Below are 20,916 nucleotides of genomic sequence, written 5' to 3' on the forward strand. Positions count from 1 at the left end.
CCGCCTGGGGTCTCCGGATGACGTAAGGGTATGCAATAGCACAGAACCCCTCAGTATTTTCACCTTCTCCAGACCACTCCTTCCTCGAGGCCCGTTCCACTCACTGCACAGCCATACTACAAAGGGCTTCCTGTTTGCGATGCTTGGTGAGAATGGAACTAACCAAGTTCTTCTAGTTAGCTGGCACGAATACTACTGACAGTGACAGCTGCTTGGGACAGGGAGTTACTCCTTTGTTCCTGGCAGGCGGACTGCACTTTAAATAAGGCTACCTCAGCCGCTAGCCGTTACTACTCCTTTCTTTTCTACAAAAGAAGTTAAACACCCTGCTTCTGAAGCTGCTGGGCTAACCTGTCAGATCCACCCTTATTTTCTTTCTATGTCACCAGAGAGTTGGATGCAGACCAGGCACCTCCCCTAGGAGGGTCCAGTGACAGACCAGACCTGTGGCTGGTTGGGAAGCCAGCTAGCTGGACCAGGCTCCCCAAAACATTGCTGGCTAGGGGAACATAATTTGTTCAAAGCACAGAAAATCCACCTATGCCCACTTGCCCACTGGCCAGGACAGACTTAAAATTGAATTCAGCTAATCCAGTTTATAACCGGACCACAACTCCGCTGCTGTTCCTGTGCTGAGCCCTAGTCGCTGCTGGAGAGCTTGTTTAGCTTGCGATGGGACACAACTGTGTTCAGATCTGCAGGGTGTCGCTTAACCTTCCCACCTGTACATTTGTCACTTTAAAATTAAAATTGAGCTGCTATGAGAGACAAATGGCTTTGCCTTTTCTTTTCTTGACTATCAACAGTGTTAAGTGCCAGCCTGTCTCACACTGGTAGACAGAAGGAATGATCTTTCTCCTGGGGAACTTTCATTTGGGGAATGGGATGAGTGCAGAAGTTGGGGTAAACTGCAATGGAGGGCTAGAGAAGTGGGGAAGAGCAGAAGGGAATGGGGGAGCCTCTGAACTGTGGGGGTGGAGAGCTGTCTGAGGAGACACAGCAAACAGGACAGTAGCTATAAGAGGGTGAGCAGGGTGGAGATGGGAAATAATCCAGCATAATAATAATAATAATAATAATAATAATAATAATAATAATATTATAATAATAATAATAATAATCGACTGGTCTAGAGAGCTGGGTCTGAGGATGAGCACAGCGCGAGCAGGCAGTTTCACCAGGATGTTAACCCTTAAGCCTTCCCCATTACCCTGCAGACCCTGTCTGGAGGAGACTGCAGAAGCGGCAAAGGTGCTAGAACTCTAGTCTGAGGCAGGACAGCATTCAGCCTTCTGCCAGTCTTGAGCCTGCAGTGGTTAAGGCAGGCTGCCAGTAGGGCGGACCTCTCAGGAAGAACGGGGAAATGAGGGCATGGCCAAGAGAGCATTTTAAGTCTGTCACACAGAAGGATCCCCAGGCAGGCAGAACTCCAGAATGTTTCCTTCAGAACTCCATTCTGATGCAGGGTGGTGTGTTTAGGACAGCCTGAGGGAGCTCATGGCACTTCACGAGTCACCCAGGAACAGTGAGCACCTGGATCTCTGCTCCCATCACTAACAATGCCGGTTCACACTCTTCTCCAGGGACAGGGGCAGGAAAAGAGCAAGCAGCGCGTTCACAAATGCAGGTGCTTGCATTAAGAATGCTTTATTTACATTAAAATATGAGCAACATTTCCAATAAAACAGGAAAAACTTTATACTGTAGTTACAAAATTTACTACAATATATGCTGTATTTTAAGTGTGCCTAAGAAGGCAAGGAATGTCACAACCCTGCATACTCTGTGGCACTCACTGGCCTTGAAGACGCTGGTGTTTAAATTGGGCAGTCATAGACGTGAATTTCCTGGTCATCTCCAACAGACACAATTTTTGATCCATTTCCGCTGTATTTTACTCCCCAAACCTGCAAATAGAAACAAAAAGCATTCTAATTCCTGTATTTTGGTAAGGAATGCTAAAAGGATGGACACCGTTCTTTTCTTCTCCTGCTTCTAGACTAGCATGAGGCCAGCAGTGATGGAGCCTAGCCTCCCTCTCTAAAATGCAACAAACTGCTGTCCTTTCAAAGGCTACCTAATGCCATGAAGTGATTCCGCCTAGGCCCAGCACTATGCTCCCAGGAGAAGCCTGTAGGCAAAACTGCAAACCACTCACCTTCCTCCTGTGCCTAGCCCCACCCGATCAACCATTACCCGGGAACCAGACAACATGGTACTGAGCATTGCTGACTTTTTTTTTTTTTTTTGACTGTGCTTGAATTAGTAGCTTCATATTTCCTCTTAGAAAGGATGTGGTGAGTTAACTTTGTGATTACTAGGAATCACAGTCTGTGTGGTCGACTGTCACCCTCACCTTGAGATTGGAGGCTAGCCTTGGTTTCAGTCCATAGAAGGGCCTCACTTCCATTCCAAACATCTTTCTCAGAAACACCATAACAAGAACCTCACACAATAAGCAACAGAGTTAGGACTTAAAATGCTGGAAGTCAATAGCGGGCTACTGAGACTCAACTCTTTAGCCTCTCTGAGATATAATATATATATATTGAGACAAGGTTTCTCTGTAGCTTTGGAGCCTGTCCTGGAAACTAGCTCTTGTAGACCAGGCTGGCCTCGAACTCACAGAGATCCACCTGCCTCTGCCTCCCAGGTGCTGGGATTAATGGCGTGCGCCACCACCACCTGGCTTCACTACAATAATTTAAGATAAATACAAAGCAGCATGAATAATTGTTAGTTAACCGTAAGATGTACTCAAAAAGAAAGAATGTGTAAGACCTTTAAAAGTATTCAAATATATTAAAGGCTGCTTTGTTGCTCGGAACATCTGAATTTTCATGCTGCTAGTTTCTCTGTCCTCTGGAGTCTAAACCCTTGCTACTTGGAGCTGCTGAGACAGCAATGATGACAACATGCAGGAGAGAAAAGTACTCTTAGCCAGGCAAGGTGGTTCACACCTGTAATCCCAGCAGGAGAACTGCAGAAAGTTCAAGGCCAGTCTGGGCTAAAGTGCGTGATTGTTTAAAAAATCCCTTCCCCTTGTTCAAGAAAGGGAAAAAGGAAAGGAGTCTTAGGCCTACGTGACACTGACTAAATCAGAATCCACTTCTTTCACAGTTGAGACTGTGACCAGGCAAAGAAGCTGTCACTGTGGATGACAGGCACGGATCACGGCCCTCAGCTCACCGGTGGCACTTTAAGGTTCCCCACGGCAGTCTTAAGAACAGTAAGGATCAAGAAGGACCTACAGCAATGTTACTATTTCCCATTCACCTTACAAAGATAAAGACAGTCTTCTTAAGATGGAAACCAGGCTTAACACTATCATTACAAGCTGTAGCCTCTATATTAAAAAAAAAAATTACATCCCTGGATAATTCCAAAAATGTAAATGATGATTATGTTAAGCAATGAAACTTTCCAAAGAGAAAGGCTCTTTTAGAAGCACCCATAAAAGGGTTCCAGGCTTAGGTGTATAATTTTAAAGAAGGGGTGTGGTCAGTTCTGTGTTTACCATGTATGTGTAGCAGATATGCCTCATGGTCACAAGGCTAATATGTCCCAGGGTTCTACCAGTCTTAACTCCAACAGAAAGGCTAGTAAAGGAGTGTGCCAGTAAGCTGAACACAAAGACACCGACACGCTTCTTATTCCATACCTGATCCTGGTGATCAAAGAAGGTGTGAACACAGGTCCTTGTTCCAACATCCCAAACCTTTACACTTTTGTCAGATGAACTGTTTGGAAAGCAAATGTTAGAACCAGAAACTGACGTAGTCTACACTCTTTTGTAGTCCAACACCTCTGCCTTTAGAGGACCCCTTATTGCTAGACAAGAGCTCAGTCCAGGTGTGACCAGATGACTGCCTCCTCACCATCATTAGGTGCTTCAAGCTTATCTACCCTTTTCTGGATAAGAGGGAGGTCTGGTGAAGTGTCAAATACCCTTCTGAAACTCCTCGGCCTCTAGGGCCCTAGATATTATTGGCATCCATAAACACATTTTATAGGCAGATCAGCATATTCTAAGTTCCTCTTGGAACACAGGGATATGTCAAGACAGTAAGTAGAATCTAGACTTTTAAAAAAAATCTAAGATTTCAATAGTTTAAAAGAGTATCTTTATTCATTGCTTAAAAACAACAGTGAAGCCCTTTAAAAGCTAAAGTAAACAAAGACGACTTTTGGACAGCACCTTACTACATAAGTCTAGCTATCTATGAGCTTACTTTGTAGACTAGTCTAGCCTTGAATTCACCAAGACAGATCCACCTGCCTCTGGCCTCTCTAGGGCTGGGATTAAGGACTGTGCCTCCATGCCTGGCCTGGGCAATTTAAATTTTATTTTATTATTTTAAATAGGTTTAAATTTTCTTTGCTTATTTTGTCTGAATGTATGTTAGTAGGCCAAAACAGGGCATGGGATCCCTTGGAACTGGAGTTTCAGATCGTTGTGAGCTGGAAACCAAAGGGTCAGCACTCTTAAACTGCTCAGTCATCCCTCCAGCCCCCCCCCCCCGATGTTAAAAAAAGTCATGTAATGTACTCTCTCGGTGTTAAGATATATTACCAGAAGACTGCCTTCCCCAGCAAGCGTTTTAGAAACTTAAGACTCCTACGTACCTGGAGACAAAGTGAGTGTCATCAGGGCAGAAGGCAACATTCAGCACCCAGGATGCGTGGCCACTCAGTGTGCCAGCCAAGTTGGCATGTTGTCTGGAAGAAGAAAGATTCAAACAGAATGGAGATGTTAATTTGCTAATTGCTGAATTGGTTAGTGAACTATTGGCTCTGCTCACATGGCTGGGTATGATAACAGGATGACCATATGTAATAAATTCCATTTTCAGTCAAGTAGCATCAAACACCGCACACATTTCTATAGCAGCATTAAGTTAAAAATATCTAGAGCTTGGAGGCTAGAAATGGCTCAGCCAATTCCCAGATGCGGACTCTGAGCAGCAGAGGTGATCAGCCATAGGACCCTCTGCAATAGGACCTTTCCCATGTGACAGGAAAGCAGCAAGCATATAATGCATGTGGCTCCATAGAGCACTTGTGACCTAGTCAAAAACAAGGCAGGCAGCTGGGCATGGTGACACATGCCTTTAATCCCAGCATTCGAAGAGGCAGAAAAAGGTAGAGCTCTGTGATTTAGAGGCCAGCTTGTTATACATATCAAGTTCCAGGCCAGTTAGGACTATATAGTGAGACCCTGTCAAAACCAAAAATAAGGTGACAAAACCCCATCAAAGCAAAACAAAACAAAAAAACCTTAAAAAGCCAAACAAACAAACAAACAAACAAAAAATCCAAGCTAGGCCCAATTCCTACAACCATTTTTATGTTTCTTTTATTTTGGAAAAAAAAATTATGTGTGTGTTCCATCTGTGTGCAGGTGCCCATGGAGTCCAAAAGGGGACATAAACCCTTGGAGCTGGAGTTAGAAGGAATTGTGAACACCAGCGTGGGTACTGGGAACAAACTCTGGAAGACTGGCAAGTGCTCTTAACTGCTGAGCCATCCACCTCTCCTGGGAAACCAATGCCTATGACAGGAGAGGCACCCTGGGCCTGAGGTCAGCAATTCTGCCCCTAGAAACAAGCCTTGGTTACAGAGAGCAGAGGCGGTCCTTGCAGGATTCATTGGACCCCCAAGAGCGTAAGAAATCCTGAGGTTCATTATTACTAGGGAGGTACTACGTCATGCTGCCTCAACAGCTCTTGGGAGGTCATGGAAGAGCAGCAGTGAGAGCTAGCAGAGGGAGATACCCCAAATGTGCTGCTCCTATGCTGACTCTATTGCCAACAAGCACATGTGACTTTCAGTCTCTTCTCATGGCCCGAGCGTTCTCCCATCAGTAATGTCAAAAGCAGCGTGCTCTTCTGATTGCAGAATTAAAACTCAAACAGCTCATGGAGGCCCACGAAAGGACATGGATATAGAGTTATGACAAAGCACATGTTGGGGTGAGAAGTGTGTAAGGAACTGGAGAACGATCAGCTAGAGGCACACTTAGCAGGAGGCTAATTATTAAACCCAGGGTAGTACAAGGCACATACTGGCAACAGCTGTGGTATAAGAATGGGGTGGGGGTGGGGACAACAGACGGGCGCGCAGGCCCTCAATGTGGAGCTGGGCACACAGGCAATCTGCCCAGTCCTATGCCATCAGTCCAGAACATATCTCAAAAGGCTCCCCACCTAGACCTATGGGACAGCTGGGGGCTTCCCTAACCAGAAGCCAGCCTGCATATCTGCTGAAAGCAGGACTGTCACTCTAGGCCAGCTACAGCCAGACCTCCATTTCCTCAGCTGTATACTACATATCTACCCAGAAAATTGTATCCCAGGGAGCCAGAACATCTGACTGCCTGACAAAGAGCAGCAGTGTCTAGTCCTGCCAGGATTAGACAGATGCACACTTCATCCACACAAACCCTGGGGACACACTCTAAGTTCCAGCAGGAGGGGCTGGCAGGGGGAAGGAATGACTGGGAAGTCCAAAGCATCATAGCTGACTTATGGCCATGAGAGTAGGCAGCAAATTCCTAGAGTGGCTCCTATCAGTAAGGGGACAGGACTGGCTCCTGTCACTGTTGCTGAGATCTTTACTCTTGAAAAGGTAACTCACACATCATAGATCTTGATGTAGCCATCATCGGAAGCCGTGACGAGGAGCTGGGAGTCGGGGGAAAAGGTCAAGGAGCGAATGGGCATCGCATGGCCTGAAATTCAGAAAAGCTGTTAGCTTCCTGCTAACTGTGCCCTTTCATGACCACTGGTCCCTGAGCTGGAATGACCCTGAGGTTTCAGTCAGAGAAGAAGGTACTGACTAGACCCTTCTTGCACTCCCACAGGACTCCAACCTCTTTCCTGGAGCCATCTCTTCTTAGTTCCCTTCTCTAATCAGCTGGGCCTCAACATACACTGCTAAAAAACAAAACAAAAATCCTTGGGGACTGGAGGGAGGTCTCTGTGGTTAAGAGCATGTATGCTCATGTACTCTCGGAGAACCTAAGCTCAGTTCCTAGCACCCACAGCTGGCAGCTCACAACTACCTGTAACTCTGGCTCCAAGGGATCTGAAATCTTGCCACTGTAAGTATGTACGCTTGTATGTACACACATACAGACCTTAAAAGGCAAAACTAGCTGGGTGATGGCACGTGCCTTTTGTCCCAGCACTTGGGAGGCAGAGGCAAGCAGATCTCCAAATTGAGGCCAGCCTGGTCTACATAGTGAATTTCTGGACATTCAGGGTCACACTGTCTCAAAATAAAACCACAGAAACCCTCTGCTACAAATATGGCCATATATGGAAATACAGGCTGATCTGATTTGTAAGGTCCCACAAATAAAAGTAACATTATTTCTCTACCAAATCTTTTGCTGTTGGGTAAAAGATAAATTGAGGCGACAGATGCACTTAGTTATAATTCAAAATCAGACACGAGAGGAGCAGTCTGTCTCCTGCTCTGTCCTCCCCACAGTGTGGAGATGGGCACAAATGTTGTCATCATGACATCACACGAGCACAAAAAAGCAGCAGCCTTCCAATCACAAGGCTCATAAGGAAAAAGGAGAACACACACACATAAATAAAAAGTAACCTATGTCACTAAAAAGTATTAAGAACTATTGTTTCCAGATTGAAACCACAGTGCTAAGTCTAACACATGGTGGCACTTCATTTTGCCAACAGAGATCAAAGTAATTTAGATTAATATTTTAACAAAAGGAGCATTCTTGCTTTGTGGCCTGATAATCCATCCAGTGAGTGCAAAAGAGAAGGAGGAGTTGTGGATACCTTCCAGCGTATGCAGAAGCTTTCCAGTTGCAATATCAAAAATATTGATGATTCCGTCTATGGCTCCACTGGCCAGGTATTTTCCATCAGGACTCTGTTGAGGAGAGATGGGTGGTTTGAGACGATTCGGTTAACCTGTCCCTTCTGCACACAAGCCATCCTGCAGATCTCAGTTCACACCAGCTGCCAGCAAAGCCCAGCAATAGACAGCAGCCTAGCAGGCACGGGAGGGTCTGAGCAGAGCACCACCGCTAAAGACCCAACAGTGAGTTTTCCTTACATATGCAATACTGAGGATGAATTTTCCTCTAGTGTCCAAAGAATATTCTTTTTTCCCACTTTCCACACCAAAAATGTTCACTTTCCCCACGTGCGTTCCGGTGGCCAGATACTGGGAGTCAGGGGAGAAGGCCAAAGTCCAGGCGTCCACTGGAAAAGAAGTAAAGGAGAATGCCTGGTGAGAAAGAATTCGACCTGAGTTTCACAAACTATAGTGGGATCAAATGCCAGTCTTTAAACTTGAGAAAGTGTTCTGAGTCAGGAAACCATGCTGTAAAGATTCTAATTCTTTTACCAAGTTTAAGAGATTCTTAAATATTTTTTAAAAATAAAACCAGCTGAACAACACCCACAACTGACAAGGACGTGAGAAATCAGACTCTCCATACTCTGGTAGCCACGGAAACTGGGACAGCCACTCTGAAAACCAGTCTGGCGGTTTCTTAGGAAGAAACAGACAGCACGATACTCAAGTCCACTCCTGGGAGCTCCCCAGGAGGAGTGAAAGCACACACACAGACTCACACACTCGTCTCCACAGCAGCTTTATCATACACAGCTCCGAGTGTAAAGAGCCAAACAACATCACCTGGCCAACGCGGAGGGGAATGTGGTACATCCTTATAAGAGAATACTGCTTGTCAACAAAAGGCAACAATCTCTGCTATAACATGGATGAAACTCCAAACACTTTAAAAACAATGAAAACTCCCCAGGGCAGGGAACCCTGACTGCTCTTTGGACTGGAGAGAGAGGGAGAAGGGAGTTGGGGTGGGTGGGGAGTGGGGGGAGGGAAATTTTAATAATAAATAAAATAAAAAATAAATTTAGACATAAATACAAAAAATAAAACTAAGATACTCTCTGAAAACAAAAACAATGAAGACTATATTTGTTCTATGAAGTCTGTTCCTTTAGACAACCCTAACACACCAGCTTATGTCAGGTCCAAGAAGAAGTATGGCTTTTTAAAAAAAGATAATTTTTTTTTTTTTTTTTTTTGGTTTTTCGAGACAGGGTTTCTCTGTGGTTTTGGAGCCTGTCCTGGAACTAGCTCTTGTAGACCAGGCTGGTCTCGAACTCACAGAGATCCGCCTGCCTCTGCCTCCCAAGTGCTGGGATTAAAGGCGTGCGCCACCACCGCCCGGCAAAAAGATAATTTTTAAAACTGTATTTTTATTTTATGTACATTGATGTTTTGTCTGCATGTATGTCTGTGTGAACGTGTCAGGTCCCCTGGAACTGGAGTTACAGACAGTTGTGAGCCGCCATATGGGTGCCATGTGGGTCCTCTGGAAGAACAGTCAGTGCTCTTAACTGCCTAGACATCTCTCCAGGCCCAAGAAGTATGTTTTTAAAAATTCAATTATAATTAGCTATTTACAGAGAAAATGGTTAGCAGAAACCCCTACTTTTATTTCTCAAAGCTTCATAAAATGATTCTTCCAAGTTATTTGGACACATTTCTACTAATTGCTTTGCAATACAGATCCTTTACTACCAGATATCTTCAGGCACAAAACAGAAACCATGTTTATCCCGCATCAAAACCTGCACTCTAAGCCTTAACCTTAATACTTGCAGAGTGAATGTCTATTCCAAACCCTGAGTTCCTCCCCACCAAGGGTTGCTTTCCTCTTCCCGTGGGCATTTTGGGTGTGATGCACAGGGTCTCTACACTGTCACCTTTGCTCTTCCTCATGTCAGTGACTGAACGCCATTCACGGGGTCCTTTCTCCAGCTTCACCTTTTCCATTTTCACTTTCTTCTTCAAGATCAGGACTTCCTCTCTCCACTCTTTCTGTACCTTTTGTGGTGGTACATTTTCAAGGAAGTCTGCTTTCCCTAGGTTCAGTAAACCCAGACTTACCTGAAGAACTCAGCTAGTTTTGAATTGAACTAGTTCTGACTAGATCACCCCACCCGAAAGCACATCCATCGTCTTTATTCTTTTCAATATCTGTCATAACAGTTATCTTATGCTTGGCACTTTGGCACTTGGGAAGCTGAGCAGAAGCAGCAGCCATGCCTTTGAGGCCAGTCTGAGCTACACGGTAAGACTTTGTCTCAAAAATGTGAAACACCAAAACGCAAAAAAAGGCAACCCCTAAGACATAACAAAAACAACCCAGTAGAAGAAAAAGCAAGCTGGACACATATAGAACGTTTTACTTGGAACTGATGCAGACTCGTTTCTTCACATGGGATGTACATAAGGACACAGCAATTACATATTAGCCAGCGTCACTGTCCTGAGGAGGTGCAGGCACCCAAGATGAGAAAGTGGCAGCAGGCCAAAGGCACCCACCACCAAACCTGATGATCTGAGCTCAAGTCCCAGGCCCACACGGAAGAACTGACTCCCACAATAAGTAAGCCTCTGACTTTCACACATACATGCGGTCACACACACAAATAACGTAATAAAAATATTCTTTAAAAGCAGCAATAGATCCAATTCTCTCTTTCTAATGCTCCCTATGCTCAGGGTGCTAACAGGTTTTGCAGGATGGCTGGAGACCCCTGTTCTCCACAAATACTGCAAGCAGAGAAGAGTATGGACAGCCATCTTGGAAATCAGAAAGTATCTGAGTGGCTTTTTCCAGGTACACATTTTAGTCTCACACTCTTGTTTTTTTTTTTTTTTTAAGATTTATTTATGTATTATATATACTGCACTCTGTACACATGTATGTCTGCACACCAGAAGAGGGCACCAGATCTCATTACAGATGGTGAGCCACCATGGCTGCTGGGAATCGAACTCACGACCTCTGGAAGAACAGTCAGTGCTCTTAACGTCTGAGCCATCTCTCCAGCCTCCTAGCCTCACACTCTTATATTTGTGGTTGTGAGCCTAGCCTTTAACCTCTGAACCATCCCTCCAGCTCCAGCCTCACCCTCTTACACCGTGATGCAGTGATGAGAAAGGCACCCAGTCCCTAGACTGCAATGCCTCCTTATGAGCCCTGGAGCCTCCATTCTATGCAATATAAGGGTCTACAGCAGTTAGGAGATGAGCCGGAAGAAGGCAAGTCTGTTGGGAATCAGTTCCCCCAAGAACCTGAGCAGCTCTTTCATAATCAACCCACAAAGACATGCGTGGAGTGATGCCAAGCTCTCTACATGTCTGGAGATCACTGCCCACCGCACAGAACAGGCTTTGCTATGAGAACCACACAGGCATTTTAAGTGAACAGGAGGCTAAAAAGAATCCTGAAATATCATACTGTTCGTTCTTCCCAAATCTAGTCCAGTAAAACAGCCCCTTACTAACTCAGATAATGCTCAACAAGGCTGAGAGCACTGCTCCACAGCACTTTAAAAAAACAAAACAAAACTTGCTTCTTCCTCTCTATGTACCACCCTAGAGCCCAGGCACTTTGACCATAACTAAGAGATAACTACTCGTCAGACCTGAGGCTTCCATGAGGCAGTAAGAAGCGCTGGCAGAGCCGCCACAGCTCCACAACCCCAAACTGTCAATTCTGAAATCCAGAAAGTGGGTTTTGTTTGGTTTTTCCCTAAGTAAAGCACTACAACTCATCTGGTAGCAAAACTTGGCCTGAAATAATGTAAGGTTGTTTCCAGCGTATGCTTATCACTTGGTATAATACCCCTGCATGATTACAATGACATTAGGATTGGATTAGTGACTACAGTCCTGAACTAGAGATACTCTATCCCTAAAAGGTCTGATTTCCCTAAAGTAAAGTTCTTACCGGGTCCTGCATCTATAGACTTTATCTGTTTGCCATTCTCCAAGTCCCAGAGACGAATATGAGCATCAAGAGAGCTGGATGCAGCAATGGGAAGGGTGTGACTGATGTCCACAGACACCACGCCCAGCTGATGTCCCTCCAGGCTCCACTGTAGCTCCAGCCTCTCTTCACGCCTAGAGGGACAGAAATGATTCTTTACACACAGCATACTCTACTGGCATCAGAACTTCTGTGTCCCTGGATATTACCAACTAATGGTCAATGAGATGCAGAAACCTGAGCATTGAACACAGAAGGTCGTCAGATTTAACTCTGGGGACCCCCACCACACAGAGTTTTAATTCCAAATAACAGGAAACCAAACAAGAAAAAATAAGCTGTTGTTTTGAAGCTACTATGTTGCTATTGCTTTCTTGCCCAGAAAATCAATGCTTTCCTTATAGCAATTGGGAGCCCAGAAGCAAAATCCTTGTCCCAAATTTTGAAAGGGGATAGGTGCTCACCATTTCCAGACCTTCACCAGGTCATCCAGGGATCCTGTGACCACAGTTTCAGTGTTTTCCTTCTTGTTTGTCCCCCAGGCAACTGACCAAATGGCATCATCGTGGGCTAGAATGGGAAGGGCTTCAGTTAGTTTCTATACACACAACTCCGACATTCAATGTGATAAAGCAAGCTGATAACTCTGAGGCAATGTCCACTTCTGCCTTTTTCTTCACGCACCCACCAGGCACTCTCCATAAAGTGTTTACTGTGGTTCTTGTTTCGTTTTGGCCTCTTACCCTAAAACATAAGTTTTCAAGAAGGAAAGCAGGACGAGACTCCAAACACATCAGTCTGACTCATCAATCAGACTAGAACAGCAATCAGTTGACCAAAGTACCTGAGTGGGGATCTCCCCTTCCCGAGGGCCTAAATTTGACTGGAGCTGTGCTCAGAGGCCTTTGAAAACCGAGAGAGTTCTACAGACAGTACTGGTCTAAAAATGTATGAGGTGTCACTTACCATAAACTTAATGAGTCACTTACTAGATGAATCCTTCCCTAAGTGTTGCTGCCTTTATGAGGTCCTGCCAAGCTCATACCTGTGATGACCTATGACCACACTGCAGCACTTAGACAGAGGTGGGAGAATCATGAGGCTAGGCAGTGAGCTCAAGGCCAACCTGAGTTACCAGTGAAATCCTTTTTCAAAAAACAAGAGCTTTGGACACAACTCAATGGTGGAGTACTTGCCTAGAATGGGCAGGGCCCTGGATTTGATCCCCAGTATTGAACTTCCCCCATCCCCCCCCAAAAGATAATTTTCATTTCACAAATAAGGAATGGGAGGCTTGGAGTTGCCTTGTAGCTCACCAAAAGGCAAGAAGCCAAGAGGGGGCAGGGCTAGGATTCAAACTCAAGATACTAACTGAAGTCCACATGCAGTCTAAGTCTGGGAGCTACATATTTTGTGAGCTATACTGTAGAAACTGCAAGGCTGGAATGCATCTATTAAACAGGATAAGTATACACAGAGGCTTTATCTTATCTATGCCTGGTTACAATTCTTAAAGGCTATCTTTCCAAACCACGAATCTAGAGGGATTAAATTTAAATTTAAAAATCTGTTGTCACAGCTTCCTTATACTCCTCACTAGACCCAAGCCTGCTAAGATTGCCACCTGGATGACGCCAGCTTCATGCAGAGCTATTGCCTGACACATCTCAACAGCTGACTAGTTAACTAGCGGGAAATGCATTGGGCTGAAACTTTGGACTACCTAAATGTCACCGATTTGGAGTGGAAGAGCTTTTCTTTTTTTTTTTTTAATATTTATTTATTATGTTTACAATATTCTGTCTGTGTGTATGCCTGCATGCCAGAAGAGGGCACCAGACCTCATTACAGATGGTTGTGAGCCACCTTGTGGTTGCTGGGAATTGAACTCAGGACCTTTGGAAGAGCAGGCAGTGCTCTCAACCTCTGAGCCATCTCCCCAGCCCGGAAGAGCTTTTCTATTAGATGCTTATAAGCCCCCAAGGCTGCTCCTGTGCAGGTCTGTCTCACTAGGGAGCCAGTCCTCAAGCTGTCCTCCTGCCCCCTGCCCCCATTTCCACCACCGCCTCATCACGCACTCAAGTGCCTGGACAGAGCTGTCACTGTCCCACCCTCTGCTTTTACAGAGAGACAAATGCCCTCTAAAAGAGCTCCTGCACCTGTAAGTGGAGGAAGCTATGCAGAGGCTCCATACTGAATTCTCAGGGCCAGGTTCAAGCCCAGCTCCCCAGCAGTGTAGACACCAACAGGGTTCTGAGGTTCAAAATATTGCTTCTTTCTACCCTGGCAGCCGGGAAGCTCAGCATCACACCATGCGCGGGTGGAAGTTCTCCATGCCCTCTGACTCCTCCCTTTCTTTGCAGCTCCTTTTCATATGTTTAGTTATTTCTTACACTGGGATTGGCCTGTACACGTGAGGCAAGTGCTGCACCACTGAGCTGTACTCCAGCCCTCTTCTCACTTTTTATGTTATGACAAGGTCTCACAACACTGTCTAGACTGGCCTTGAACTCACAATCCTCCTATCTAACTTCCTTAGTATCTGGGATTACAGGCCTGCTCCAACAGACCCAAATAATTATTTTACTTTTTGATTAAGTGTATTTGTTTTTTGGCTACCATAGCAAATTCTGCAAAGATCTCTGTCTAGTTGGTATAATAAAATCTTAAGCCAAAAAGGATACATTTTTCCCCACAAAAGAATTTGCCTCCTTACCTTGCTCTTGCTTGAAGAGAATACTGTACTACAAAAGAACAGAACAGGGATACTCAGACTTCTGTGCTCTTGCAGCCCCTCCCTCCAGCACTCCAAGTGAGACCGTCACTACTTCCTCGACCATCCTACACAATCCTTGGTGCTACTCATGAAAGACTTGTATAGCTACAGCAGAGAAGACTCAGTTCTTCATCTTGTTTGTTGAGGTGGGGGCTTCCTAGGTAGCCAGGACTGGCTTCAAACTCTAGGAAGCCTAAGCTCACACTAAACTTGCATCGATCTTCCTGCTTCACCCTTAGTATTGCCACTATAGGTGTGCAGCATCACACCCGACTACAACAGACCAGCCCCTCCCCAGCCCAAACCCAGTGTAAGACCAGTAAGTTACGCTTTCTTCAGCTCTGATCAGGAGGAAGCTGAGATCTGTTTTCAGCCTGCTTTTCATAGTTGTAGGAGACCATACATCCCATACATGTAGTTAGCTTTGTCCCTAATCCTAATGGTGCTTACTGACCTAGCTCCTATTTCAACTTTTACTTTTACGTATAAATTCTGTTAAACTTCCTCAGTCCCCCTCTAAACTGTGGCAAAGGTGTATAAACTAATCTTAATGTGGTGCATTTTACTAATGCACCAACCCTGAGAGGAGCAGGTACTCAAAGTCATCCATGTCTTTGGGAACAGAACAAGAATTAAACACTAGTTTCCCTAACCATACACCCAGACAATCTACTGGGCTTGAACTTCCCAATGACCAGTTTTTCCTCTCAGCCCTTACCTGGTTGGTCATTTCCTTAACCAAGGATGAAGACCTGAAGGCCAGTCAGCCCTGTGAAAAGAATGCCAGGGTTTTGGTAAGATGATGCTATCAGCACAAGGAGGCTACAAGGGTTCTTCTTCACCAAGGTTGTGACACCTCTCTATGGATCAGTCCCCGGGGTCCCATCACAAACACTAACATGTGGTGTGTGATCTTTCTCCCAGGGAGCCAAGTAATACGCATTGCCTCCAGCCATGGATTCTTTCCCCCAACTCTGACTACAGAGGGTGACCAAAATGTTCCTTTCTACTTCTCAGAGACAGAATTATTGGCCCACTTCATTTTAAATTTTGTTCAACATAGAAAGCAAACACAGAAGTCCAACGTTCTTACATGCAATGACACAGGGTGGTCTCAATCAAAAATGCCGTGAAGAGCCTACAGATATGTATATAACAGTGGGACAAGGTGAACAGTCAAAGTTTTCAAAGACTTAGCTATACATGGACCTAATTTACTTTATGAAGATTTAATTTCATTAAAGTTCTAAAGTTTTAAAGATTAAATATTATACACACACATTGTATCTGCATGTATGTGTGCATGTGTGCATTTGCCTGTAGAGGACAAGGGACAAAAGAACTGAGATCAGTTCTTTCTCAGGTATTACGCTCGGGTGTCAGGCTTAGCAGTAGTGCATTTGCTCACTGAGCTGCCTGCCCAAAGTCTGAACAATTTTTGAGCACTATGGCTAGCAGACTTGTTAAACCTGTAAATCCTCTCTCTGGCTGTTTTCCAGGAGAAAACCCAGCATGTTCTCACTCTCCGTAGCAGCTATGCTCTCGGTCACCACCAATGGAACAAACCATCAAACAGGCAATAAGGAACCATTCCTCTAGAGACACAGAAGCAGGCCACTGAAAGCCCCTGGGGCACATTTTTGTAAACTGCTCAATATGTAGCTATGTTTTCTGTGTGATTTTGTATGACCATACATTAATAATTCACTAATATTGAACTCAGTCTAAAGAAAGACTACCTAACATTCATATTTTCTCTGTAGGACTCAGCACAGCTTTCCTGCACTGGATAACACGGCATAACACTCCCCCAACATGCCAGAAGGTTACCTTCACCACTGGATCTCTAATAAACAGACAGAGAAACATAGAAACAGAAGGCATGGCACCAAAGCCCGCTTTCTTGTAGATTGAGTAGGCTTGTAGGCCGAGCGTAGACGGAAAACAGTGTCAGGGGTCTCAGGAGACTGACCGCCCTGCACAGGTCACTAAAGCTTACAAAGAGACATTATTGAGTGAGGAGGTCACAACAGAGCCCAGGCAGAGTCTACACATGGAAAATAACTCCGTCAAAACATGAAAAGGAAACTTGTGACAGCAAGACACACATGGCTCTTCATCAGCACATTGTGTGCTAAGAGCCGGCGGAGTCTGAGATGCCATGATGCCAGGCGGTGACAAACTGAAACACACCCTGCTGGATGTGCTGCAATCCTGGCTTTGGAGGTACAAATCCTGGGTGTGGTGTGACAAAACCCTTTCTTTTCTTTTCTTTTCTTTTCTTTTCTTTTCTTTTCTTTTCTTTTGAGACAGGGTTTCTCTGTAGCTTTGGAGCCTGTCCTGGAACTAGCTCTTGTAGACCAGGCTGGCCTCAAACTCACAGAGATCCGCCTGCCTCTGCCTCCCAAGGGCTGGGATTAAAGGTATGCGCCACCACCGCCCGGCCAAAACCCTGTTTCAAAACAAAAAACAACAACAAAAGAAAATCTCACTACAACACCCTGACATGGAAATGCCATGATCTTTAAAGCTTAATGTTGTATGTTCATTGTGTGCACTCACAATGAGATTATATGCTAAATTTCAATGACAAATTAAGCAAGACAAGGGTGCAAGTTTTCTTCTAATCCAAATTCACCATCCCTTCAGCTCCATTATCAGACAGCCTAACAGGCCATACCCCTCAGGCATCCAGGCTCAAACTGGTAAACCAAAAAGGCTGCCAAAGGCTTTTCAAGAAAGAAAAACACGATTCCTAAACAATCCTAAGAGACCTGAATCAGGTGGGCTAGCTTGTGGATCAAGAACAGACTTTGCCAGGAGACCGCTTCCTATGTATAACCCCAGCAGCACAGACATTAAGGGCAACATTGAATAAATGGGACCTCCTGAAACTGAGAAGCTTCTGTAAAGCAAAGGACACTGTCACTAAGACAAAAAGGCAACCCACTGAGTGGGAGAAGATCTTCACCAACCCTGCAATTGACAAAGGTCTGATCTCCAAAATATATAAAGAACTCAAGAAACTAGACTGTAATCAACCCAATTATAAAATGGGGCACTGAGCTGAACAGAGAATTCTCAACAGAAGAAAAGAAGTTCAGATGGCCAAAAGACACTTAAGGTCATGCTCAACTTCCTTAGCGATCAGGAAAATGCAAATCAAGACAACTTTAAGATACCATCTTATACCTGTCAGAATGGCTAAAATCAAAAACACCAATGATAGCCTTTGCTGGAGAGGTTGTGGAGTAAGGGGTACACTCATCCATTGCTGGTGGGAATGCAAACTTGTGCAACCACTTTGGAAAGCAGTGTGGCGGTTTCTCAGGAAATTCGGGATCAACCTACCCCTGGACCCAGCAATACCACTCTTGGGAATATACCCAAGAGATGCCCTATCATACAACAAAAGTATATGCTCAACTATGTTCATAGCAGCATTGTTTGTAATAGCCAGAACCTGGAAACAACCTAGATGCCCTTCAATGGAAGAATGGATGAAGAAAGTATGGAATATATACATATTAGAGTACTACTCAGCAGTAAAAAACAATGACTTCTTGAATTTTGCATGCAAATGGATGGAAATAGAAAACACTATCCTGAGTGAGGTAAGCCAGACCCAAAAAGAGATACATGGGATGTACTCATTCATAATTGGTTTCTAGCCATAAATAAAGGACATTGAGCCTATAATTCGTGATCCTAGAGAAGCTAAATAAGAAGGTGAACCCAAAGAAAAACATATAGTTATCCTCCTGAATATTAACCTTCATCAGGCGATGAAAGGAGACAGAGACAGAGACCCACATTGGAGCACCGGACTGAAATCCCAAGGTCCAAATGAGGAGCAGAAGGAGAGAGAGCATGAGCAAGGAACTCAGGACCACGAGGGGTGCACCCACACACTGAGACAATGGGGATGTTCTATCGGGAACTCACCAAGGCCAGCTGGACTGGGTCTGAAAAAAGCATGGGATAAAACCGGACTCGCTGAACATAGCGGACAATGAGGGCTGCTGAGAAGTCAAGAACAATGGCACTGGGTTTTGATCCTACTGCACGTACTGGCTTTGTGGGAGCCTAGGCAGTTTGGATGCTCACCTTACTAGACCTGGATGGAGGGGGAGGACCTTGGACTTCCCACAGGGCAGAGAACCCTGACTGCTCTTCGGGCTGCTGAGGGAGGGGGAGTTGTTTGGGGGAGGGGGAGGGAAATGGGAGGCGGTAGCGGGGAGGAGGCAGAAATCTTTAATTAATAAATAAATAAATAAATAAATAAATAAATAACAGACTTTGCTCAGCCTAGGGAACCAACTTTGGAAAAGCTACCCTCCAAACAGGGTGTGCAATTCTGTCAGGCCGAGCCTTTGAGGATGTACTGCACTGGGTCCATTTTAAAAATTATACAGATTAGTCGCGGAACCTTCGTTAACCTAGTCGGCATTCTTACCAGCTTCTTTCCCTTGCAAGGTAAGAGTGGCTTAGAGCAGTTGAGGGAAGCGTCCCTTAGAAGGTCAATACAAGCTATATAGTTCATGCTAAGACACATCTCATGACAGGTAATTTCAGAACTAAGAGACCCCAAGAGGCCTCTTATGCCACCTTTCCTCTTTAGAAAAAAATTCCCAGTTAGAATTAAATGCTCATTCCCCGGTGTTCTCAGAGACTAACCTTTATCTCTGTGAAAGTTCCTCAGGCATGTAAGTAACGAACAATACCGTGCGGTACTTGAAATAAAAATAACTCAGTCTCTACTTCTAAGTGTGCCTTGACGTGAAGCTTGCTACCTAACAGCGTGGATAAATACTGGAGAACTCGTGTTAAGACAGTCTTCTATCTAGAGGAAAACGGCCTCCCCCGCAAAGAAGCTGGCCCTCACTTCCGGGGTGCACAAAACATTATCTGGATGCGAAAGGAGTTCACCAACAGGCCTTCGGTTTGCCCTCGGGACTCGAGCCTCGCAGGATAGCCAGGGTAAACAGTCATGGAAGTCACCCCAGAGCCCCTAGAGCCTCCGTGAACAAACCTGCTGCAGTGGCCTCCAAGCCTCCCTTGTTCGCCCGCCTTCCCGCCCCGGCAGGCAGCAGCCCCAACGACCACCATCCCAACTGCCGAGCACCCCAACTCACCACTGCACAGCCGGCGGCACAGCACGTCTGACGTCAGTGGGGCGCGACCGCGGCGCTCAAGGATGAGCTAATGGAGGGGCGTGGCCTCCCCGCTTATCCAGGCCCCGCAGGCACAGCGCCCGCCCCTTCCCTCCTGCTACCTTTGTGCTCGGGCACGTGTTTAGAGAGTGGGCGGGGAGAGGAGAAGCCACGCACCCAGGATGGCCACCTGCTAATCAGCTTCAGAAAGTTTCTCTGATGACTTAATGGGTTTTTTTTTCCTTTCCTTTTAATGTTTTTTTTTTCTTCTTTGTTTTTCTTCTTCCTCTATTTTCTCTTTTCCTTTCCCTTTCTGGTCCCCCTTCTCCTTTCTTATTGAGACAAGATCTTACTATGTAGCCTCAAGTTGGCCTTAAACTGCTGTAAATTCTCCTGCCTCAGCCTCCCAAGTGCTTGGATTACAGGTCATCACCCGGCTGTGCTGGTTCTTAAACTCCATTTAGGACCTATGAATGAGCCATGTTAAGCAACACTGTTAAGGAAAGAGATGCAAGGGAGTACTTGACCTACTGAATTTCTACAATCCTAATGTTTTTCAGGTAGGCCAGTGGGAACTGGTTCTATCTGAGCTGGCTCAGAAAGACAGCAAGACTAACGCTACCTTCACTGTAATCCATCTGCATGTTAAGTGTCACCCTAGACCACGGCAGTTGACAATTGTGTGCTGAGGATGGAAAAGAACCATAAAAGAAGAGTCAGGACCCAAATTTCTGGGGAAATTCTCTGTTCAATCCCAGAAAACACGTGAGTGTCCCTGAAGTATTGTGAGCCCATGCTTCCCCTTTTACAAGGTGTGTATACAGCCTGCTGGCTCTCAACAGCTGAAGAAGTTAGGGCTTGTCTCCTATTTCCTCTATTTTTGACCGGAATCAGTCCCTTTCAGTGTTCACTCGGTACCTGATCTTGCTGGTTCCTCAGTTCCAAGAGGGGAAGTGGGCCCACTCAAAAGTTGGTAGCAATTTCAAAAAGCTATTAGATGGCTAGATAACTTTGTTAAGCAACTGGATAAATTTTCCCAACATAATCACAAATCTCCCGGGCCCATTCTGTGGTCCTAAGTAAGGATCTGAGGTGGGTCACCCTTGTGTTATTGGCTTAGAAAAATTTAGTCGGGG

The 20,916-nt window shown here is 45.2% G+C and overlaps 1 protein-coding gene across 3 annotated transcripts; it reads right to left on the bottom strand.

Annotated features, from left to right (window-relative positions):
* Nucleotides 1-1,634: 1,634 nt before the first annotated feature.
* Skic8 (SKI8 subunit of superkiller complex) lies at nucleotides 1,635-19,812 on the bottom strand. 3 transcript variants are annotated; one of them, XM_057767359.1, is made up of 11 exons: nucleotides 19,763-19,812; nucleotides 15,346-15,396; nucleotides 14,568-14,595; nucleotides 12,316-12,421; nucleotides 11,813-11,985; nucleotides 8,092-8,240; nucleotides 7,812-7,905; nucleotides 6,637-6,730; nucleotides 4,627-4,719; nucleotides 3,662-3,740; nucleotides 1,635-1,907 (listed from the first exon to the last, which is right to left on the bottom strand). In XM_057767359.1, exons 2-11 carry the CDS (start codon nucleotides 15,355-15,357, stop codon nucleotides 1,818-1,820), a joined length of 918 nt encoding a protein of 305 aa, XP_057623342.1. In that variant the 5' UTR covers nucleotides 15,358-15,396; nucleotides 19,763-19,812; the 3' UTR covers nucleotides 1,635-1,817. The 3 variants fall into 3 exon arrangements, with proteins under 3 accessions (XP_057623342.1, XP_057623341.1, XP_057623343.1); XM_057767358.1 differs by lacking the exon at nucleotides 19,763-19,812 and adding an exon at nucleotides 19,660-19,762; XM_057767360.1 differs by lacking the exon at nucleotides 19,763-19,812 and adding an exon at nucleotides 18,735-18,755.
* Between the last annotated feature and the right edge of the window lie 1,104 nt (nucleotides 19,813-20,916).

Source organism: Chionomys nivalis, chromosome 4 (assembly GCF_950005125.1).
Source record: "Chionomys nivalis chromosome 4, mChiNiv1.1, whole genome shotgun sequence".
Taxonomy (NCBI): domain Eukaryota; kingdom Metazoa; phylum Chordata; class Mammalia; order Rodentia; family Cricetidae; genus Chionomys; species Chionomys nivalis.